The 23,380-nt window shown below is 39.2% G+C and overlaps 2 protein-coding genes across 2 annotated transcripts; one reads left to right on the top strand and one right to left on the bottom strand.

The window, feature by feature from the left end:
- Nucleotides 1–496: 496 nt before the first annotated feature.
- Nucleotides 497–10,440, top strand: ndufb10 (NADH:ubiquinone oxidoreductase subunit B10). Its single transcript, XM_061885182.1, has 4 exons — nucleotides 497–729; nucleotides 3,340–3,478; nucleotides 8,583–8,722; nucleotides 10,301–10,440. The coding sequence occupies exons 1-4, from the start codon at nucleotides 582–584 to the stop codon at nucleotides 10,387–10,389; spliced, it is 516 nt and encodes a 171-aa protein (XP_061741166.1). The 5' UTR covers nucleotides 497–581; the 3' UTR covers nucleotides 10,390–10,440.
- Nucleotides 10,441–15,144: 4,704 nt separating this feature from the next.
- Nucleotides 15,145–23,092, bottom strand: rps2 (ribosomal protein S2). Its single transcript, XM_061885197.1, has 7 exons — nucleotides 23,012–23,092; nucleotides 22,590–22,727; nucleotides 22,413–22,502; nucleotides 16,050–16,157; nucleotides 15,652–15,985; nucleotides 15,338–15,429; nucleotides 15,145–15,271 (listed from the first exon to the last, which is right to left on the bottom strand). Exons 1-7 carry the CDS (start codon nucleotides 23,075–23,077, stop codon nucleotides 15,191–15,193), a joined length of 909 nt encoding a protein of 302 aa, XP_061741181.1. The 5' UTR covers nucleotides 23,078–23,092; the 3' UTR covers nucleotides 15,145–15,190.
- Between the last annotated feature and the right edge of the window lie 288 nt (nucleotides 23,093–23,380).

Genomic DNA, 23,380 nt, shown 5'->3' with positions numbered 1-23,380 from the left:
GTGCCCTCAGGTGGTCAGGGAGATAGGGTGAGAAGCTCTGTCATCCAGGAGGAACTCAAAGTAAAGCCGCTGCTCCTCCACATGGAGAGGAGTCGGATGAGGGGGTTCGGGCATCTGCTCAGGATGCCACTCGAACGCCTCCCTAGGGAGGTGTTTCGGGCACGTCCGACCGGTAGGAGGCCACGGGGAAGACCCAGGTCACGTTGGGAAGACTATCTCCCAGCTGGCCTGGGAACGCCTCAGGATCCCCCGGGAAGAGCTGGACCAAGTGGCTGGGGAGAGGGAAGTCTGGGTTTCCCTGCTTAGGCTGCTGCCCCCGCGACTTGACCCCGGCTAAGCGGAGGAAGATGGATGGATTGAAAATAAAAATATTTCTTATAGAAATATTTTCTCCAGACTCCGCATTCAGTGGCCCCCAGGTAAATTGAGTTTGAGACCCCCTAGTTTAAAGGTATACAACAAAACAAGTTTACACTGACCTCTATGTCGCCATTGCAAGGACCTCAGTGCGCATGCGCCACCTCGGAAGGAGAACCGTCGAGGTCGATCTGTAGGATTTCTCTGTCGTCAACCGAGCAATAATGCCGATAGGTTTTGACAAAGAGGCATACCCGGTGCCTCCTCGGCAAACTCCGGCTGCGGAAAAACAGACAGCCCTGCCGAACCCGGCGCTCATTTTTTCCAAAATCTTCTATTACACCGTGGACCTGCCCGTCACCACATTCAGAGGTAAGCTAACAGATGCTAACTAGCGGCTAGCACAACAACTCCCGGGGTTTCTGTTACAAATTCAACCCTATGAAATAAATACGATTAAACATGACGATTCAGGCTTGTCTACTAATAATATAACAGTTACAAATCACACGGTAGTGTGACCTATTTGTATGGGCTTACCTATTTCTGATGTTAAAGTCCTACTGAAATGAGATGTTCTTATTTAAACGGGGATAGCAGGTCCATTCTATGTGTCATACTTCATCATTTCGCGATACTGCCATATTTTTGCTGAAAGGATTTAGTAGAGAATGTCGCCGATAAAGTCCGCAACTTTTGGTCTCTAATATAAAAGCCCTGCCTGTACCGGAAGTAGCAGACGATGTGCGCGTGACGTCACGGGTTGTGGAGCTCCTCACATCTGAACCTTGTTTACAATCATGGCCACCAGCAGCGAGAGCGATTTGGACCGAGAAAGAGACTATTTCCCCATTAATTTGAGCGAAGATGAAAGATTTGTGGATGTGGATAGTGAGAGTGAAGGACTAGAAGAAAAAAAGAGGGCAGTGGGAGCGATTCTGATGTTATTAGTCACATTTATTAGGATAATTCTGGAAAATCCCTTATCTGCTTATCGTGTTATTAGTGTTTTAGTGAGATCAATCAATCAATCAATGTTTACTTATCAATCAATCAATCAATGTTTACTTATATAGCCCTAAATCACTAGTGTCTCAAAGGGCTGCACAAACCACTACGACATCCTCGGTAGGCCCACATAAGGGCAAGGAAAACTCACACCCAGTGGGACGTCGGTGACAATAATGACCCAGTGGGACGTCGGTGACAATGATGACTATGAGAACATGATACTGATGACTATGAGAACATATGAGAACATGATACTGTGAAAGATCAATCCATAATGGATCCAACACAGTCGCGAGAGTCCAGTCCATAATGGATCCAACACAGTCGCGAGAGTCCAGTCCAAAGCGGATCCAACACAGCAGCGAGAGTCCCGTTCACAGCGGAGCCAGTAGGAAACCATCCCAAGCGGAGGCGGATCAGCAGCGCAGAGATGTCCCCAGCCGATATACAGGCGAGCAGTACATGGCCACCGGATCGGACCGGACTCCCTCCACAAAGGAGAGTGGGACATAGAAGAAAAAGAAGAGAAACGGCAGATCAACTGGTCTAAAAAGGGAGTCTATTTAAAGGCTAGCCCTAAATCACTAGTGTCTCAAAGGGCTGCACAAACCACAACACAAACCACTACGACATCCTCGGTAGGCCCACATAAGGGCAAGGAAAACTCACACCCAGTGGGACGTCGGTGACAATGATGACTATGAGAAACCTTGGAGAGGAGGAAAGCAATGGCTGTCGAGCGGGTCTAACATGATACTGTGAAAGTTCAATCCATAATGGATCCAACAGTCGCGAGAGTCCAGTCCAAAGCGGATCGTATTGATTAACGTGGACCCCGACTTAAACAAGTTGAAAAACTTATTGGGGTGTTACCATTTAGTGGTCAATTGTACGAAATATGTACTGTACTGTGCAATCTACTAATAAAAGTATCAATGGCATGTGTTGCAATGTTAATATTTCATCATTGATATATAAACTATCAGACTGCGTGGTCGCTAGTAGTGGCTTTCAGTAGGCCTTTAAGTTCCTGCTATATAAGCTGTTATACGAGGCCAGGCCTGGGCTATTATTTTGACTCGGGGGCCACATTTAGATATGTAGTGGCAATCTTCACCTTTAAATGTTCTAATTTATTGTCACTACTCAACAGGTTTGAGGGAGTGATCCTACGCAGCAGCAAACATTGCATTGAAGTGAGGTCCAGTCAAAAGTCCGGTTAATGCATATTTATTAATAAACTTGCAGGGTGAATGAAACATACCATGGATTATTGTAGTGACATTGTGCCATATGTTCTCCTGTCTTTCCTGCCTGTTGTTGTCTGCTGTTGTGGTAAGAATGGTTTGTGCTCCCACTCCTGAGTCCTTTCTAATCAGCTCACCTGTGCTCCTATATATGCCTTCAACCCTGCACTGCTCAATCAAAAAACCCGCCACCTAGTGACAAAAGAAAGTAATGCCAACACAAAAATAAGGATGCCTAAAATGGCTCCTACAAGATATATTTATTAACCTCACAATAATGTCTAATTGAATGCTGAAAACGTTATGATAGACCGCCTTAAAAAACGTAATGGAATTTTACATTTGTCTACGAAGGATAAAACACTGAATATTGACAAAATATGAGCGTTGCGCCCCCTTCCGATAGACATATTTTACAATCAAGTGAAACGCAACAAAAATGCAACAAACAGTAAAATATGAATGCAAAGGGTACAAAATAAACCAACCTACATTTTGTTATAGGGCTGGGAGATATGGCCTTTTTTTAATATCTCAACGTTTTCAGTCCATATCGCGATACACGCTATATATCTCGATATTTTGCCTTAGCCTTGAGTTAACACTTGATACATATAATCACAGCAGTATGATGATTCTATGTGTCTAAAATTGTAGGTGGTCAGCTAGCATACAACTATTAGCATTTGTCAACTGTTTAAAATGTCATGTCCTCACTTCCTAGACACCGTCGAAAGCCTTCGGGCTAAAAACAAGTTGGTCTACTACCATGAGAAGTTCCGCCGTGTTCCCGAGCTGATCGACTGCTTTGAGGGAGACTTCCTGTGCTACTATGAGGCTGAGATGCAGTGGAAGAGAGACTTGTGAGATTGCATTTTTTTTTCCCATGATACTCAGCGACATTGTGTGGACATTTAGTGGACACTTTATTAGGTACACCTGAATTGATCACAAAGAAGCTGGCTTCCTGCTCATGTAGGTGTTGTGGGCCGATGATTGTTTTTGTGTCTTAATTGTTTATTTTAGCATCCTCCTGCCGCCCACCGCGGTCAGATTGCAACGACTACCATTGAAGGCTGATAAACCTTTTTAATAACAATTTTAGTTGTAATTTATTTGTAATTAACTATCACAGTAACAGCAAGTTGCTGCAAATATATTTCCCAGTATATCGCTGTAAAAGTAATGCAACTATCCATCCATGCATTTCCTACCGCTTATTCACTTCGGGGTCACGGGGGGGGCGCTGGAGCCTATCTCAGCTACAATCTGGCGAAAGGCGGGGTACACCCTGGACAAGTCGCCAGCTCATCGCAGGGCCAACACAGATAGACAACACTCACACACTTGGGACAATTTAGTGTTGCCAATCAACCTATCCCCAGGTGCATGTATTTGGAAGTGGGAGGAAGCTGGAGTACCCGGAAGGGACCCACGCAGTCACGGGGAGAACATGCAAACTCCACACAAGAAGACCCCGAGCGTAGGATCAAACCCAGGACCTTCGTATTGTGAGGCAGACGCACTAGTTTTCACTTTAATTTTCCTGAAGGAATCAATAAAGTACTATCTATCCATCTATTTAACTGTTGTACCACTGTGCTGCAAGTAATGCAACTATTAGCCAGTAATTTGCTGCCAACTATTATTTTTTTAATTATCTTCAAAGCCAAACAGGACATAAAAAATCCTCAACATTTTGATCGGGGTAACAAAAAGTTTATCCCTCAAATTTCTCAATAAACCTTCACTTCAGTTTTGAAGGCATTTTGATCAGATAAGTTGACATGTATGAATTAGAGAAAAAACTAATGTTAAGTACATTTATACTGATTGATCGTTGATAAATAGGCATTCAAAGGGGTTAACAATAAAAAAAAATCAAATTTGGTATTTTTGCTTAGGGCTAAAGATATTTAAAGGGGAACATTATCACAATTTCTTAAGGGTTAAAACCAATGAAAATCAGTTCCCAGTGGCTTATTTTATTTTTCGAAGTTTTTCTAAAAATTTTACTCATCACGCAATATCCCGAAAAACGGCTTCAAAGTGCCTGATTTACACCATCGCTATATCCACCCGTCTATTGTCCTGTGACGTCACTGCGTGAAGCCAACAGAAACAAACATGGCGGATAGCACAGAAAGGTATAGCATAGTAGCTCGGATTCAGACTCGGATTTCAGCGCCGTAAGCGATTCAACAGATTACGCATGTATTGAAACGGATGGTTGGAGTATGGAGGCAGGTACGGAAAACAAAATTAAAGAAGAAACAAAAGCTTTTGAGCCATATCACGACAGACAGCGGCATGAGAGGAAGCGCGGACGAATTAGCCGATCGCCTTCTAACCAACGATTGGTATGTGTTTGTTTGGCATTAAATGTGGGTGGAGGGAAAGGCTAGATGCAAATATAGCTACAAATGAGGCATAATGATGCAATATGTACATACAGCTAGCCTAAATAGCATGTTAGCATCGATTAGCTTGCAGTCATGCCGTGAGCAAATATGTCTGATTAGCACACTAAACATACAACAAAACTCACTTTTGTGACTTCGTTGACTTTATCGTTGGAAATGCATCTGCTTTGAGTGTCACAGGATATCCACACATTCTTGCCATCTCTGTCGTAGCATAGCTGTCGTCGGTACAGTGTGCAGAACAAACAAGGGACTTTCGCATCTTTTGACCACTGGTGCAACTTGAATCAGTCCCTGGTCGTGTTGTTACACCCTCCGACGAGGCATAATGTCTCCAAGGTGCGGAAAACAGTCGAAAAAACGGAAAATAACAGAGCTGATTTGACTTGGTGTGTTTAATGTGTTTGAGAAAATGGCGGATTGCTTCGTGTTGTGACGTCACGGGTGAAAGGTCATTGCGCCGACAGCGAATAATTGAAAGGCGTTTCAATCGCCAAATTCACCCTTTTAGAGTTCGGAAATCGATTAAAAAAAACAAATGGTCTTTTTTCTGCAACATCAAGGTATATATTGATGCTTACATGGGTCTGGTGATAATGTTCCCCTTTAAGTGATGTTGAAAAAAAAGTTTTTACAAAGCCTTTGAAAATGAAATAATTTGCGATGATGTTGACTAATAATAGTGTACACCTGTTGAAGAATTTGACATTGACATTTTAAAATCTAACATAAAAAACTTCTGGAAAAATCTTAGTGACCAGAACACAGAAACAAAAATTACTGACAGGGGAAAAAAGTCAGCCTCTCTCCCCGTAAAGTTAAACTTAATAATAAAATGATTCTCATAGATTCTGTCTTTTTCAGTTATTTAATTTGTGCTCACTTTTAGTTAACCCTTATGTTGCTTGTACAAGTGTTTTCCAACCACTGTGCCGCAGCACACGGGTGTGCTGTGAGATACAGTCTGGTGTGCCGTGGGAGATGATCTCATTTCACCTATTTGGGGCAAAAAATACTTTTTTGCAGACCAGTAGTTATAGTCTGCAAATGATGTGTTGTAGTTGAGTGTCGGTGCTGTTTAGAGCAGGGGTCCCCAACCTTTTATGCACCAGGGACCGGTTTAATGTAGGCAATTATTTTCCACCTACTGGTCTTCTGTGTGTGGCAGATAAGTGCATGAAAAAACTCGTTAGTGGAAATAGTGGGAGCCACCCTGGCCTTTTCTTTTTGCAAAAAAGTAGGCTTTTTTTGGTGGGCTTTAGTGTCTGATGTGTTATAGGTGATACATCACATTTAAGGACAAGAGCATGGATATATAAGAAAGGTAGAAATACTTGGCATTAGTTTTAGTAGATTTTTGTGGGTTACTATTTCCATTCTAAATGTGATGTATTCATATTTTGTGCAAAATTTCATACATAGATACACTAATGTAAGCTTTTTTTGGTCATATTTCCCATGCATAAATACATGTTATTGCTAACTACTTGTGTAATAGGACGATGTGCAATAATACTAGCACTTTAGCTTACTAGGACGAAGAAAGTGTATTTTCTACCCTCAGTATAATAATTATATGCAACAATTTAAGACTTTTCCATCTGCCTTACGCACTTTAACTACTATAGTCACTTTGTTCCTAATCCGCCCTGATCTTAGGTCATCAACCTGCCGCAGACTGCAGACGGAACCTAGCTTTTGGCTAAGATTTGGCACCTTTACATTACATATGTTTAGTGCATTTTCCCATGTGACAAAGATGTAACAAATATAGCAAGTGGCGACTTTGCATCAGGAGTTTTGTAATACATCTACGAAGAAAAGAATTGGTGTGTCTGGTGAGACTGGCCAAACTTGAGGAAATGCGTTCGGTTATAAATTATTTAATGTCTCTGAGCGGCACTGGTGGTTGGGGATCCCTGGTCTAGAGCTCGGCAGAGTAACCATGTAATACTTTTCCATATCAGTAGGTGGCAGCGGGTAGTCATTTTGTGTGGACCGTAAAGCCTTCAAAGTGGAAAATAAATACATTTAGTAAGAAAGATAAAGATCTTTCTTACTAAATGTATTTAATTCAATTTTATGCATGAAATGGAACATCTTTTCAACCTTTAATATCGGATCATGCAAGAATATTATAATGTTATTTACTGTAAGGCAAGATTTGTTTGTAAAATAAAATTTAAAAAAATCTTAAATATCTGCTTATCACCTCTTGAGTTATGATTTCAAAGCAAGTTATCCAAGAATTTGTGTTATGATCCGTTGCCTGGGTCATAGTGTGTTTACGTTTATTTAGGTTTTGATTCACTTGTGGTTTAAGTTCTGTTTCACCATCCCAGTTTTGTGTTTCTTTGTTGTAATGGGTACTGATTTTTTTAATCAGAGGCAGGTGAAAACAATCAGAACACATGACAACCCAAAAATATAAAACAGAGGTGCTGAAACAGAACTTAAACCACAAGTGAATCAAAACCTAAATAAACGTAAAAACAACTATGATCCAGGAAACGGATCATAACAATTTGCACGTAAAAAAAAAAATCTAACAATTAAATGCTTTGGCCATTGTTTAACAATATTGTGAAAAAATATATTGACTGTTACAATCGGTCCTCGAAAGCAGTGGTCCCCAACCACCGCTCTGTGACACATTTGCTACCAGGCTGCAGACAAACAATAATTAATTTGTAAACAACCGCATTTTCTCCAACTCAACTTGTGCCTGTCCCACTAAACACACCAATAAGCTTGTTAATATATATCTATATTACAACTCCTTTGTTATCTCAGGGCGTACAATTGTTCGCATCTGGACTGCTTGGTTTGTCTTGAGGACATTTCGCCGCTCATCCGAGTAGACTTCATCAGTTTGTGTTGATAGACTTACATTGGTCAGCTCTAGTCCAAACGGCTGGTGCCAAAATCACAAATATTGGGGCAGCAGGTAGCTAATTGTGAGTGCCCCTAAGAAAAGGTATTGGAGTTTAGGGAAGGCTATGCATTACGAAACTAAAACTGAACTGACTACGAAGTAAACAAAAACAGAATGCTGGACGACCGCAAAGACTTATTGTGGAGCAAAGACGGCGTCCACAAAGTACATCCCAACAATCGACAATGTCCCCACAAAGAAGGACAAAAACAATTTCAAATATTCTTGCTTGCTAAAACAAAGTAGATGCGGGAAATATCGCTGCATCGCTCCAAGGAAGACATAAAACTGCTACAGGAAAATACAAAAAAAAAGAGAAAAAGCCACCAAAATAGGAGCGCAAGACAAGAACTAAAACACTACACACAGGAAAACAGCAAAAAAAACTAAATAAGTCAGGGCGTGGTGTGACAGTAGGGACAAGCGGTGGAAAATGGATGGATGGATGTTTTATTGTTATTTGCGTCACGTTATCAAAAGTAACGGTACTCTTGCTCGTGTACAATTTTTGGCTACTCTACCCATCTCTGCTGTTAGAGCATTGGACAAAAAGTCATCTACCATTTCACACAGTTGACACGTGTTGTTCTGTGTTCCACTCCACCCCAGTAAAGTAGACCAGGAGATCGTAAAAGTCATCCAGGAGCGTCTCAGTGCCTGTCAACAGAGAGAAGGTCCCAACTACCATCAAAACTGTTCCAAGGAGATGCAACAGTTCGAGGAGGTTGCCAAGAACTACGAGTTACGCTGTGAGTTTCAACACTTTTAATTTACGCAGGATTCCCTTTCTTTGCTGAAGACTACTGTATTTCCTTGAATTGCCGCCGGGTATATAGTATGCACCTGGCTAGAATTACTGTCTGGTGAAACTCGTTTCGCAAAATAATTAGCGCATGCTTAGCATTACCGCCGGGTCAAACTCGTTTTGCAAAATATTATTTTTATTAGCGCGTGTCTAGAATTTCCGCCGGGTCAAATTCGTCACGTCACGAGTGACACTTCACCTGTCATCGTTTTCAAAATAGAGGAGGCTGATTTCAATCATTTGAAATCGCATAAAGGGAAGAAGATTAAGAGCTATTCAGTAGGATTTAAAGTCCAATCTATTGAATATGCTAAAAAGAACAGTAAGCAGCTATGTTTTATTAATATACCGTATTTGCGTGTGTCAAATATGAGTCATTAAATGACTCCCGCCTCCTGGTGGTAGAGGGCGCTAGTGATCCTTCTTGCGACTACTCGGCTGCAGAAGAAGTGACAACAAGCAGCAAGAGTGAGCAGCGATCCTTTATTTTTTCCTCTCACTTGCACTTTTAACATGGAGGATTACAAAATAGAACAGTTTTCTAAACTGGACTTTCAATGGAAGCAGGAGGTAATAAAGGAAGATCTCCATCGAGACAGAGAGACTTTTAAAACTGAAGAAAGATAAGGAAGACTTCTATAAACAAGTTATCGATGCTTTTGATCAGAAGGAGCTGGCATGGACTTCATTTATAAGTAAAGACCATAATATCGTTTTTTTTATTAAATGTCCTTTAGATAATGGTATCCTTACATCACACTCAAATTTACAAGCGCAGGCCTAAATTTACCGCATGCCTTTGGTAAGCGCTGGAGTGAGAAGAGGTTTTAAATTAATTAGCGCCATACATTTTTATATTTATACGTTTTATTTATATATATATTTTCAAATCACAAAAATATATTTACAAATGCGTTTTTATTTGTATATCACACTTGTATTAATATATACAGTACATATATATATATATATAAGTTGATGTAAAACAGTTCTACTTCCATATTGTAGTGTATTTGCTGTCTGGAGATCAGCAGAGTAACCATGTAATGCTCTTCTGTACCAGTAGGTGGCAGCAGGTAGCTAATTGCTTTGTAAACCCATTTAGAGACAAGAGAATTAACCATGGTTATGTTTTGAAGTCATACCGAACAATTGCATCAGGTATCTGATGAGAAAGACTTCATATTGTCAAAATAGGCTGTTAAATTTGGTTTATAACATTTTTTCTGTCATGTATTGGTTCCTCAGTAAGGGGGACACAGGATGTGATGACATGTGTTGGACATCAGGAAGTGGAAAAAATAAAAGCGGGAATAAAAGGCAGACAGACAATAATCTTTCTTTTGGTGTATGAAGCTTAGATTGCTAAAAAAGTGACAAGTTTGGCTCACAACAACGGTGACGAGGATGGGAGTGTCCTCCTGGAGGTTTTCAATGAAAAAATGTGCCTTGGCTCAAAAAGGTTGAAAGACAGTGTAGTACGTACCTTTTTCATGTCTGTTTTTTTTCCTTTTTGGCCCAGATGGGGATCTTGGAGCTTATGCCAGTGGGAGGAAATGTCTCATGAAGCAAAAAGAGAGGATGATTGCAGCTCAAAAGCAAAATGCTTAATCACCCTCATCTATCCTGTGTAATATTTGTAAAATAAAGTGTTATGAATCATATTTGTGGTTCTTTTGGAACTGACAGAACAGAAAAGGCACTAAGCCTGTTCAACTTAGCATATGATGAAAATATGTAAATATTACATATTATGAATGTTACTACATTACATATGTACTTACAGGATGATGAAAATATGTAAATATTACATGTGATTATGTTAATAGATACTAGATATAAACTTACAGCATGATAAAAAATATGTAAATATTACATCCTATTATGAATGTTACTAGATACCACATATATACTTACAGCATGATAAAAATATGTAAATATTACATCCTACTATGAATGTTACTAGATACTACATATATACTTACTGCATGATAAAAATATATAAATATTACATCCTATTATGAATGTACTAGATACCACATATATACTTACAGCATGATAAAAAAAATGTAAATACTACATCCTATTATGAATGTTACTACATGACATACTTGCAGCATGATAAAAATGTGTAACTATTCACATGTTATTATGAATGGTAATAGATACTACATATAAACCTACAGCATGATAAAAATATGTAAATATTACATGTGATTATGTTACATTACATATATACTTACAGGATGATGAAAATATGTAAATATTCACATATGAATGTTAATAGATACTAGATATAAGCTTACAGCATGATAAAAATATGTAAATATGTCATGTTATTATGAATGTTACTACATACCACATATATACTTACAGCATGATAAAAATATGTAAATATTAGATCCTATTATGAATGGTAATAGATACTACATATAAACCTACAGCATGATAAAAATATGTAAATATTACATGTGATTATGAATGTTACTACATTACATATATACTTACAGGATGATTAAAATATGTAAATATTACATGTTATGAATGTTACTAGATACTACATATGAACTTACAGCATGATAAAAATATATACATGTAATGTTATTATGAATGTTACTAGATACCACATATATACTTACAGCATGATCAAAATATGTAAATATTACATCCTATTATGAATGTTACTACATGACATATATACTTACAGCATGATAAAAATGTGTAAATATTCACATAAGAACATCTAATTTCAGTAGGCCTTTAAATGACAGCTCGAAATTAACTTTAAGAGGTGTACAAAAGTTTCTGAAACGCTTGTTTATTTTTGTCATTGGGTTGCTTGAGTGTAGCTCACTTTTACGACACTAGAGGGGGCTTGAACGCATCAGCAAGCTCTGAAAGTTAAGTGAACTTTGCTGTCGTTTAATTGGCAGTGTGCGTTAATACCAAGTGAGTTACTTTATATCCACTTTAATATCACCTGTGTGCTTAAAACTATATTGCAACTCATTCAGTCAGTTTTATTGTAGTCTAAAGCAGTGGTTCTTAACCTGGGTTCGATCGAACCCTAGGGGCTCGGTGAGTCGGCCTCAGGGGTTCGGTGGTCAAAACACACCCGACTCTTCGTGGAAATACTAACTTCTCCCTCTTGGCGAATTACGGACACACCAACAGCTGACTGATTTGCAGGTTTGTAATTTGTTGTGAGTTTATGCACTGTGTTGGTTGTGTTGTTTGAACAAAGTGATGTTCATGCACGATTCATTTTGTGCACCAGTAAAAAAAAACACTTTAGTATGGGGAACATATTCACCATTAATTAGTTGCTTATTAACATGCAAATTAGTAACATATTAGCTCTTAACTAGTCATTAAGTACTTATTAATGCCTACTCAGCCTGGCCTGGTTATAAGCCTAACCAAACAACTCTAAATTAAGTCTTTATTACTTAGAAAGTTCCCCTAGAGTCCAAATAACTCTAAATTGGTCATGATCTGTGGTCTGGATTATGTTTTTGTTATTTTTTGGACTTTAGTTCCTGTTTGCGCTTCCTTGTTTTGTTTGGTTACCATGCCGACATATGATCATTCTGTCATGACGGAGGGGTCGCAGCTTACCGTGAGGTTTGTTCTCCCGGGATGCAAACAGACTATCCCGGACAAGGCTTGCAGGTAGAAACATAACTCAAGAAATCTTTTCATGAGGTAAACAAACAATAGCGGGGAACAAACACAAAACTGTGGCATGAAACAAACTATGGCTTCGAACAAACACAAAACTGTGGCGAGAAATAAACAAGACTTACGTGGACATGAATCAAGCAACATGACCTGTGGTATCGAAAACAATGACGCCAGGCCGACTGACTGGCAAAGACAGGCTTAAATAAGGGTTTTGATTAGAAACTGGTGCGCGGTCCAAACACCAGAGGCAGGTGAAAATCATAAGTCGGCATGGTAACCAAACAAAACAAGGGAGCGCAAACAGGAACTAAGAGTCCAAAAACATGATCCAAACCACAGATCATGACAAAATTTAAGTCTTTGTTACTTAGAATATGTTCCCAATACTGAAGTGTTACCAAAAACATCTAAGTTTGTCTTGAATTTGAAGAAAAAAATATCCTTTTTTACTAATGAAGGGTTCGGTACCTCCAACAAGGCGAAGAACTACTGGTCTAGTGGCTAATGGACATCAGGTTCACAAGCTAACTGCTAGTTAAATATCATACTCTGATTGGGGCCTGTTTGGAGCATTGAATGTTTGTTTGCCCCAATTGACAATTTAATTGTGATGCTATTTACATTCTATTAATAATTACTTAGGGCTTGGTTGTTCAAATTCTGTGCATTTATGTAAACTGTGTATACACAGCTAAGTAATGTATATTTAACAGCTCTGTGCCTATATTTCATTGCATTGTGGTCACTTTAATTATAAGGATTGTATTTGTTTGTATAGGAAAGCACACACACACACGCAAACAACTCATGCATGTCTTCAATATACAATTGAACTTGCAAATTTGAACTTGGACAATCTATTATTTCTCCTGCACTCACCTGAACGAATAATTGCTGTCCTGACCAGACACCCTGAAGTGATATCTAATCCGTATCAAACCAGTCATAGTCGTCACTGCAAGATGTTTAGAAGCAACAGGTGGGATTTTATCATATCCATCCATCCATTTTCTACCGCTTATTCCCTTTCGGGGTCGCTGGCGCCTATCTCAGCTACAATCGGGCGGAAGGCGGGGTACACCCTGGACAAGTCGCCACCTCATCGCAGATAGACAGACAACATTCACACACTAGGGACCATTTAGTGTTGCCAATCAACCTATCCCCAGGTGCATGTCTTTGGAGGTGGGAGGGGCCTATCCCCAGGTGCATGTCTTTGGAAGTGGGAGGAAGCCGGAGTACCCGGAGGGAACCCACGCATTCACGGGGAGAACATGCAAACTCCACACAGAAAGATCCCGAGCCTGGATTTGAACCCAGGACTGCAGGAACTTCGTATTGTGAGGCAGACACACTAACCCCTCTGCCACCGTGAAGCCTATTTTATATTATACTTGTAATTTGAGAACTGAGATTGTGGTGGTTTATCGAGAGCCGGAGTTATCAAACTTGTATTTTCTTCTACATCAGGGGTCACCAACCTTTTTGAAAGCAAGACCTACTTCTTGGGTACTGATTCATGCCAAGGGCTACCAGTTTGATACACACTTCAATAAATTGCCAGAAATAGCCAATTTGCTCAATTCACCTTTAATAAATAAATCTATATATTTATTTTTTTAAAAATGGGTATTTCTGTTTGTCATTCCATTGTATATTTTATTTCCTTTTACTGAAGGTTTTTTGCAGAGGATAAATAATTAAAAAAACAAGTGAACGGTTTAAAATAGGAGAAAAGACTAAAGAAATGAAAATTAGATTTTGAAACAGTTTCTTCAATTTCGACTCTTTAAAATTCAAAATTCAACAGAAAAAAATGAAGAGAAAAACTTGCTAATTCAAATCTTTTTGACAAAATTTAAAAAATAATTTATGGACCATCATTAGTCATTTTTTCTGATTAAGATTCATTTTAGAATTTTGTTGACATGTTTTAAAAAGGTTAAAATCCAATCTGCACTTTGTTAGAATATATAATTGGACCAAGCTATATTTCTAAAAAAACCAAATTATTTCTTCTAGATTTTCCAGAACACATTTTTTAAAAGAAATTCAAGACTTTGAAATCAGATTTAAATTTGATTCTACAGACTTCCTAATTTGTCAGAATATTTTTTTTGAATTTTAATCATAAGTTTAAGAAATATTCCACAAATATTCTTCATAGAAAAAACAGAAGCTAAAAAGAAGTATTAAACTAAAATTTATTATTCTTTACAATAAAAAAAAAAAAGACCTGAACATTGATTCAAATTGTCAGGAAAGAAGAGGAAGGAATTTAAAAGGTAAAAAGGTATATGTGTTTAAAAATCCTACAATAATTTTTAAGGTTGTATTTTTTCTCTAAAATTGTCTTTCTGAAAGTTATAAAAAGCAAAGTAAAAAAAATAAATGAATTTATTTAAACAAGTGAAGAGCAAGTCTTTAAAATATTTTCTTGGATTTTCAAATTCTATTTGAGTTTTGTCTCTCTTAGAATTAAAAATGTCCAGCAAAGTGAACCAGCTTGCTAGTAAATAAATACAATTTAAAAAATAGAGGCAGCTCACTGGTTATTTGTGCTATTTTTAGAACAGGCCAGCAGGCGACTCATCTGGTCCTTACGGGCGACCTGGTGCCCGCGTTGGTGACCCCTGGTCTACACACAAGTGGTGTGATTGCTCATCAAAGACATAACAGTAATTTTACTCCCAGAACGTTTATTTCAACAGTTCCACCGTACAAAAGTCTAGGTGGCTGCGGCCTGGACAGCCTGGCCTCTCTGCACGGACACTCTGGTGTGTGTCTTGGCCAGATGGTCAGTGTACTCCTGAAAACAAAAAAAGCGTTAGAGATGTTACAATCAGCAAAGACTGAATGGCTTGTGCATTCATACCTGGTAGGGAGACTTGGTGAAAATGGTCTCCTTCCAGAGATCAGGGGTCAGGTAGCTGTAAGTCTTAGAGATGGCATCAAAGGTGGCCTTGGCTGGAAAAGGGAGGAATAATAAGTTTCAAACATGGTCAAACACAAAACATTTAGAAGTGTAGAGCATTGTTAAAAAGGGAATAGAGACCAAGGGTCTTTCCACCATGCATTTCAACACTCGTTTCTATCCCTCCAGACAAAAGTCAGCAACACCACAGCATGGTAGGTGAAGCTGAGCAGAGCTAGGAGAAGCATGAAGATTCAGTAAAACAAGACAATTACCAAAGTTGCCAAGCGTGGCAGTGCAGCCTCTTGCAGAGGTGTAGCAGTCGTCAATACCGGCCATCATGAGCAGCTTCTTGGGCACGGGAGCCGACACGATGCCGGTACCACGCGGAGCAGGGATGAGACGCACCAGGACCGACCCGCAGTGACCGGTCACCTTGCAGGGTACGGTGTGGGGCTTGCCGATCTTGTTACCCCAGTAACCTCTCCTCACAGGGACGATGGACAGCTTGGCCAAAATGATGGCGCCGCGGATGGCGGTGGCCACCTCCTTGGAGCATTTCACTCCCAGACCAACATGGCCGTTGTAGTCGCCAATGGCAACAAAGGCCTGCAAAGACCAGCAGACTTAACATCTGGACCGGCACTGTGGCAAAAATGACTGAGGAACCCACCTTGAATCTGGTGCGCTGACCAGCCCTGGTCTGCTTCTGGACAGGCATGATCTTCAAAACCTCATCTTTCAGAGAAGAACCAAGGAAGAAGTCAATGATTTCAGACTCCTAGAATGTAAAAAAAACAAGTTCACGGTATTAGTTTCGAATAAAAAGGAAAATAAATCTTAACATTAGGAACCCCAACATAGCCAAAACATGATCAGGGGCGGCATAGCTCGGTTGGTAGAGTGGGCGTGCCAAAAACTTGACGGTTCCAGGTTCAATTCCTGCTTCCGCCATCCTGCCGTTGTGTCCTTGGGCAAGACCCTTTACCCACCTGCTCCCAGTGCCACCCACACTGCTTTAAATGTAACTTAGATATCTGGTTTCTCTGTGTGAAAGCACTTTTGAGTCGCTGGAGAAAAGTGCTATATAAATATAATTCACTTCACACGTACGTAGGAACAAATGTAGGAAAGAACGCTGGAACAAACGCAGAAAGAATTGTAGGGATGAATGCAAGAACGAACACAAGAAGGGACGCATGTTGGAACGAAGGTAGGCATGAACTATAGGAACTATATACACGATATATCGTGGGTGTGTCTGTGCGATATAGAAAATGACTACATCGTGATATTTGAGTATACGTTCTCACGCAGTTACTTTTAGCAGCGGGAATTACACTACAGGCTCTTCTTGTGTCTCCTCACAGACCACAAGCGCACCTTCTCACCGTATTTTTCGGACTATAAGTCGCTCCGAAGTATACGTCACACCGACCAAAAATGCATAATAAAGAAGTGAAAAAAACATACAACGCACTGAATATAAGTCGCATTTTGGGGGGAAATTTATTTGATAAAATCCAACACCAAGAATAGAAATTTGAAAGGCAATTTAAAGTAAAGAATAGTGAAGAACAGGCTGAATAAGTGTAGGTTATATGAGGCATAAATAAGCAACTGCTATGTTAACCTAACATATTATGGTAAGAGTCATTCAAATAACTATAACATATAAAACATGCTATACCTTTACCAAACTATCTCTCACTCCTAATCCATCAATCCCATGAAATCTTATTCCTGGATGTCGCTTCTAAACAACTCTGCCAACTCCAAAGGTATGCGCCACTTCCACTTGTCGTTTTCTGCTGCATATTTCACTACGTCCTGCTTGTAATCCACTACATGATCTCCTTTTCAACGCCATTTTTGTTCAGCCCTTCTCAGTTTTTATAAGTTACCGCCAACAATGAAATGATCCATTTTAATAGCTATGGCAGTAGCATATAGCAGTTAGCATCCCATGACCCAAAATGCACTTCTGCCATGACCCTCCCCCGCCGAAATCTTATTGGTTGTCGTGTGTGTGAGACGATTGCTGATATTTTCTTTGTCTCTTCCGCGAATGAGATAAATAATATTTAATATTTTACAGTAAGGTGTTAATAATTTCACACAAGTTGATCAGGAGTATATGTCGCACCAAACTATGAAAATAAACTGACTTATAGTTTGAAAAATACGGTACATACAACGTCATACGCCCTCGCGGAGCAGACGTAGCAGCATGGGTAGCGTTAGCTGCACGTAAGCGATGAGAATACAGACTTTCGATCCCTCAGGCGGAGCCGTGCGAGTGGTAATACGAGAGAAAGAAGGTGCGAATGAAAGAAGAATTAATTCCCAAGAAAAACAGCAGTGGGTGTCCATCGTCTGGCGGTGGTTTGGCTTCAAGTGGGAATATGTTGAACAGACAAATGTAATTTGTCAAGTGTGGTGCTAAAGCGTTGCTACCAAAAGTAGCAGCACTGCTAATATGTAGCATCATTTGAAAAGTCACCTGCTAGAAAATGAAGAGTGCTTACTCCGCATCTCTGATTTTTGTTTGATTGAAACTTTTATTAGTAGATTGCACAGTACAGTATATATTCTGTACAATTGACCACTAAATGGTAAATAAATAAATGATAAATGGGTTTTACTCGTATAGCGCTTTTCTACCTTCAAAGTAATCAAAGTGCTTTGACACTATCACATTCACACACTGATGGAGGGAGCTGCCATGCAAGGCGCTAACCAGCACCCATCAGGAGCAAGGGTGAAGTGCCTTGCAACAACGCATGTGACAAGGTTGGTACTAGGTGGGGATTGAACCAAGGACCCTCGGGTTGCGCACGGCCACTCTGCCGTCCCGAATTAGTTTTTCAACTTGTTTAAGTTGGGGTCCATGTAAGTCAATTCATGGTAATATGTCAACTTTTCCATTTGGCGCCTACACCAGTGGTTCTCAACCTTTTTTCAATGATGTAGCCTCTGTGAAGATATTTTTAATTCAAGTATCCCCTAATCAGAGCAAATCATTTTTGGTTGAAAAAAAGAGATGAAGAAGTAAAATACAGCACTATGTCATCAGTTTCTGATTTATTAAATTGTATAACAGTGGAAAATATTGCTCATTCTTAGTGGTCTTTCTTGAGCTATTTGGAAAAAAAGATATAAATTAACTAAAAACTGGTTGAAAAATAAACAAGTGATTCTATTATAAAGATTTCTCCACATAGCAGTAATCATCAACTTAAAGTGCCCTCTTTGGGGATTGTAATAGAGATCCATCTGGATTCATCAACTTACTTCTAAACATTTCTTCACAAAAATAAATAAATCTTTAACATCAATATTTATGTAACATTGCCACAAAAAAATCTAGCTGTCAACACTGAATATTGCATTGTTGCATTTCTTTTTACCGTTTATGAACTTAGATTCATATTTTGTTAAAGTATTATTCAATAAATATATTTATTAAGGATTTTTGAATTGTTGCTATTTTTAAAAAATCTCACGTACCCCTTGGCATACCTTCAAGTACCCCCAGGGGTACACTTACCCCCATTTGAGAACCACTGGCCTACACCATCAAAATGCCGAGGAAAACATTTCCACATCAACACCGTATGAAAAAATAGTCAACAGAATTTAATAACATCCGCAGGGACCTACCACACAGTGAAGGACATACATTATTTGATTTCCTATTATGCAGGTCATTTTTATTTGACAGTTTTTGAAATATCTTGTGTGACATCATGCACAAAAGTGCACTTTGTTTTAAACTACTGTAGTGGCGTTCTGTACAAAAAGTGCACTTTAATTTAGTGTTTTGATTTGCCATCTTAGTGACATCATGCACAAAACTGCACTAATAGCTTGTTTTAAAATGTCTGACAATCTTGCACTTTGTTTCAGAAATGACACGAATGTTTGTGCCACTTTCGGTTGCATGAAAGTTTAAAAGTAGGATAAATCAATGCAGTATGAACAAGAATATTTTAATGTAGACAATCATCATATTGCTGTGATTTTATGCATCAAGTGTTCATTCAAGGCTAAGGCAAAAATATCGAGATATATGTGGTGTATCGCAGTGGTTCTCGAATGGGGGTACTTGAAGGTATGCCAAGGGGTACGTGAGATTTTTTTTAAATATTCTAAATATAGCAACAATTCAAAAATCCTTTATAAATATATTTATTGAATAATACTTCAACAAAATTTGAATGTAAGTTCATAAACTGTGAAAAGAAGTGAAACAATGCAATATTCAGTGTTGACAGCTAGATTTGTTGTGAACATCGTTCCATAAATATTGATGTTAAAGAGGAACATTATCACAATTTCAAAAGGGTTACAAACAATAAAAATCAGTTCCCAGTGGCTTGTTGTATTTTTTGAAGTTTTTTTCAAAATTTTACCAGTCCCAGAATATGCCTAATTAAAGCTTTAAAGTGCCTTATTTTCGCTATCTTCGAAACCACTATCCATTTCCCTGTGATGTCATACAGTGCTGCCAATACAAACAACATGGCGGTTACCACAGCAAGATATAGCGACATTAGCTCGGATTTCAGCGGCTTAAACGATTCAACAGATTACGCATGTATTGAAACAGATGGTCGGAGTATGGAGGCAGATAGCGAAAACGAAATTGAAGAAGAAACTGAAGCTATTGAGCAATTAGCTATTGACGCTATTCGGCCATGGGTGTACCTAATGAAGTGGCCCATAGCATGGCTGCCTTATTAGCATCGCCGGTAAAATGTGCGGACCAAACGATCAGGACTTTTGCATCTTGTGACACTGGAGCAACTTAAATCAGTCGATTGGTAAGTGTTTGTTTCGCATTAAATGTGGGTGTCTAGTTTCAAATGTACATACAGCTAGCATAAATAGCATATTAGCATCAATTAGCGTTGCATGTTAGTATCGATTAGCTGGCAGTCATGTCTTGACCAAATATGTCTGATTAGCACATAAGTCAACAACATCAACAAAACTCACCTTTGTGATGTTGTTGACTTAATGGTTGCAACTGCATCTGCAGGTTATCCATACATCTCTGTGCCATGTCTGTCTTAGCATCGCCGGTCAAATGTGGAGACACTCTGGCACATTCAATGGGGGTCTGGCGGCAGACACTTTTGCATCTTCGGGCCAGTGGTGCAACTTGAATCCCTCCCTGTTAGTGTTGTTACACCCTCCGACAACACACCGACGAGGCATGATGTCTCCAAGGTTCCAAAAAAGTCAAAAAAACAGAAAATAACAGAGCTGAGACCCGGTGTTTGTAATGTGAAAATGAAAATGGTGGGTGTGTTACCTCGGTGACGTCATCGCTAAAAGACCGATAAACAGAAAGGCGTTTAATTTGCCAAAATTCACCCATTTAGAGTTTGGAAATCGGTTAAAAAATACATGGTCTTTTTTCTGCACCATCAAGGTATATATTGACGCTTACATAGGTCTGCTGATAATGTTCCCCTTTAAAGAATATTTTTTTGTGGCGAAATGTTTGGAATTAAGTTCATGAATCCAGATGGATCTCTATTACATTCCCCAAAGAGGGCACTTTAAGTTGATAATTACTTATATGTGTAGAAATCAATAATTGAATAAATTCTTATTTTTCAACAAGATTAAAGTTATTTTTTTAATCTTTTTTTCCAAATAAATCAAGAAAGATCACTACAAATGGGCAATATTTTGCACTGTTATACAATTTAATAAATCAGAAACTGATGAAATAGTGCTGTATTTTACTTATTTATCTCTTTTATTCAGCCAAAAATGCTTTGCTCTGATTTGGGGTCACTTGAATTAAAAAAATGTTCACAGGGGGTACATCACTGAAAAAAGGTTGAGAACCACTGCTTTATCGCTACATGGCCTAAAAATAAACATTAAAAAAGGCCATATCGCCCAGCCCAGCTAGACACCATTTATTAAATAGATTAATGATTTGTTACACTGATTACATCAGGGGTGCCAATTACGTCGATCGCGAGCTACCAGTCGACCGCGGGGGGTGTGTCAGTCGATCTCCAGCCAGGCTTTTAAAAAAAATAGACCTAAAAATGAGTGATCATCAATCTTCACCAAGACGTCACTTAAATGACATTCACGGTACCGGAGGGTCTTGTGAGATGACGCTGGCTGCTGCAAGATCATTATTATGAAAATATGACAGAGAGGAAGGCGAGAAACACTTTTTATTTCAACAGACTCTCGCGCCGTACCTTCCGTCAAAACTCTAAAGGCCGACTGCACATTTCCTATCTTCACAATAAAAGCCCTGCTTCATGCTGCCTGCGCTAACTAAATACAGAGTCTGGGAAAACTGGCGTGCACAAGCGATCCCTCAGAAAGCTGGCGTGCACATCACTTGTGCACGCCAGCTTTCCGAGACTCTTATTTTGTTAGCGCAGGCAGCATGAAGCAGGGCTTTTATTGTGAAGATAGGAAATGTGCAGTCGGCCTTTAGAGTTTTGACGGAAGGGACGGCGCGAAAGTCTGTTGAAATAAAAAGTTTTTCTCGCCTTCCTCTGTGTCATTTTTTCATAATAATGAACTGGCAGCAGCCAGTGTCATCTCACAAGACCCTCGGGTGCCGTGAATGTCAATCAAGCAAGCTACGGAATTTGCCGCCAATGTTTTTCTTGTTAAGTGTATGGAAGCTGGATGAATTAGATGCCAAAAACCAACCACTTTCATGTGGTATTGTACAGAAAGGACAACTTTTTTTCTCCTCCATTTGAAAATGTGGGCGTTATCATCATTACTGTCTGATTCCAATCAATGCAAGTCATCAGAATCAGGTAATACACCAACTTATATTCTTGTCTTTGTGAAAGAAAGACATCTATATGTGTTACACATGCTTGTATTATCATTAAACACATTTAACTTGTTTACAAAAATGTCTCTTTCATAAATAAATAAATATAAATGATATATATAAATGAGGTAGATCCCCTGCAGAAAAAGTGTGGGCACCCCTGCATTACATACTAAAAAGCCCATTTAATAATAAACCTACCTTGATAGGCAGAGAGTAGAGATAGATCTCCTCCAGGGACTTGATCTTCATGTCCTTAACCAGGCGGCCCAGCTTGGTTACAGGGACCCACTACAAAAGGGGTGAATATTTTTTTAAAAGTGCGCATTTTGGGTATAAGTCAAAGTAGACAGAAGTAAATAAGGGGCGGGAACTCACTTCCTTGTCCTCGGATTTGCCGCCCCGGGCCCCGCGGCCTCTCCCACGGCCTCTGCCGCGTCCACGGCCCCGACCCCGGCCGCCCTGACCGAAACCTCCGCGAAAACCTCCTCTACCACCGGCGTCGTCCGCCATTTGCTGTCAAACAAACCAAGAAGTGTTAATTCACTTTTCTGTAGTGAAAATTCCGTTCCGTTCATGTTTGCCATATTCAAAGCACACCGCCATCGTCGCCATTATGGCTACTGAAAAAACATTACTTTAGCTACTAAATATAACAACTGGGGACAATAATGTCGTCAGTTTCGCTACATAATGTTATTCCGTGCTCCATCACAGCACTTGGGGATACAATTTAGCGAAGGATGGCCAAGATTAGTAAGGATATTTGTGTTGTAATGTCCGACATGAGATGTACTTACGTGATTGTTTGAATAGGAAGAAGGCAGAGCGGAAGTCTCGTTGGCTTTTATACACGCATGAAACATCGCGATATTTGGATGAGAAATCCCGCCTGTATACCGCCCCCTAACGGCATTTTTTCACATTACAATTTCCCGCAGACGCTCCAAAGCACATTTTCCTCGTATTTTAGTTATTATTAATGGAGATGTGAAAAAATATGATTTAATCTTCTATAGTAATGTTTGATAGTTATTTAAAATATTGATTCGAAATAAAATACATTCTAAACTATGTCTTTGCCGCATTAAATATCAATGGGAAATATTAATATTCACATTTTAGGCAAAATGTTGTCACTAATTTGTATATTTGTTTAAACAAATTCA

Source organism: Nerophis ophidion, linkage group LG23, assembly GCF_033978795.1.
Source record: "Nerophis ophidion isolate RoL-2023_Sa linkage group LG23, RoL_Noph_v1.0, whole genome shotgun sequence".
Taxonomy (NCBI): Eukaryota; Metazoa; Chordata; class Actinopteri; order Syngnathiformes; family Syngnathidae; genus Nerophis; species Nerophis ophidion.
This window is presented reverse-complemented; position numbering and strand designations above follow the sequence as displayed.

Coding starts and splice junctions, on each gene's coding strand:
- ndufb10 (XM_061885182.1), top strand. CDS start 582: ATGCCGATAGGTTTTGACAAAGAGGCATACCCGGTGCCTCCTCGGCAA. Junction 730..3,339: donor GCCCGTCACCACATTCAGAG/GTAAGCTAACAG, acceptor CTCACTTCCTAG/ACACCGTCGAAAGCCTTCGG. Junction 8,723..10,300: donor CAAGAACTACGAGTTACGCT/GTGAGTTTCAAC, acceptor TTTTTGGCCCAG/ATGGGGATCTTGGAGCTTAT.
- rps2 (XM_061885197.1), bottom strand. CDS start 23,077: ATGTTTCATGCGTGTATAAAAGCCAACGAGACTTCCGCTCTGCCTTCT. Junction 15,430..15,651: donor TGCCACGCTTGGCAACTTTG/GTAATTGTCTTG, acceptor TCCCTTTTCCAG/CCAAGGCCACCTTTGATGCC. Junction 15,272..15,337: donor TCACCAAGTCTCCCTACCAG/GTATGAATGCAC, acceptor TTTTGTTTTCAG/GAGTACACTGACCATCTGGC.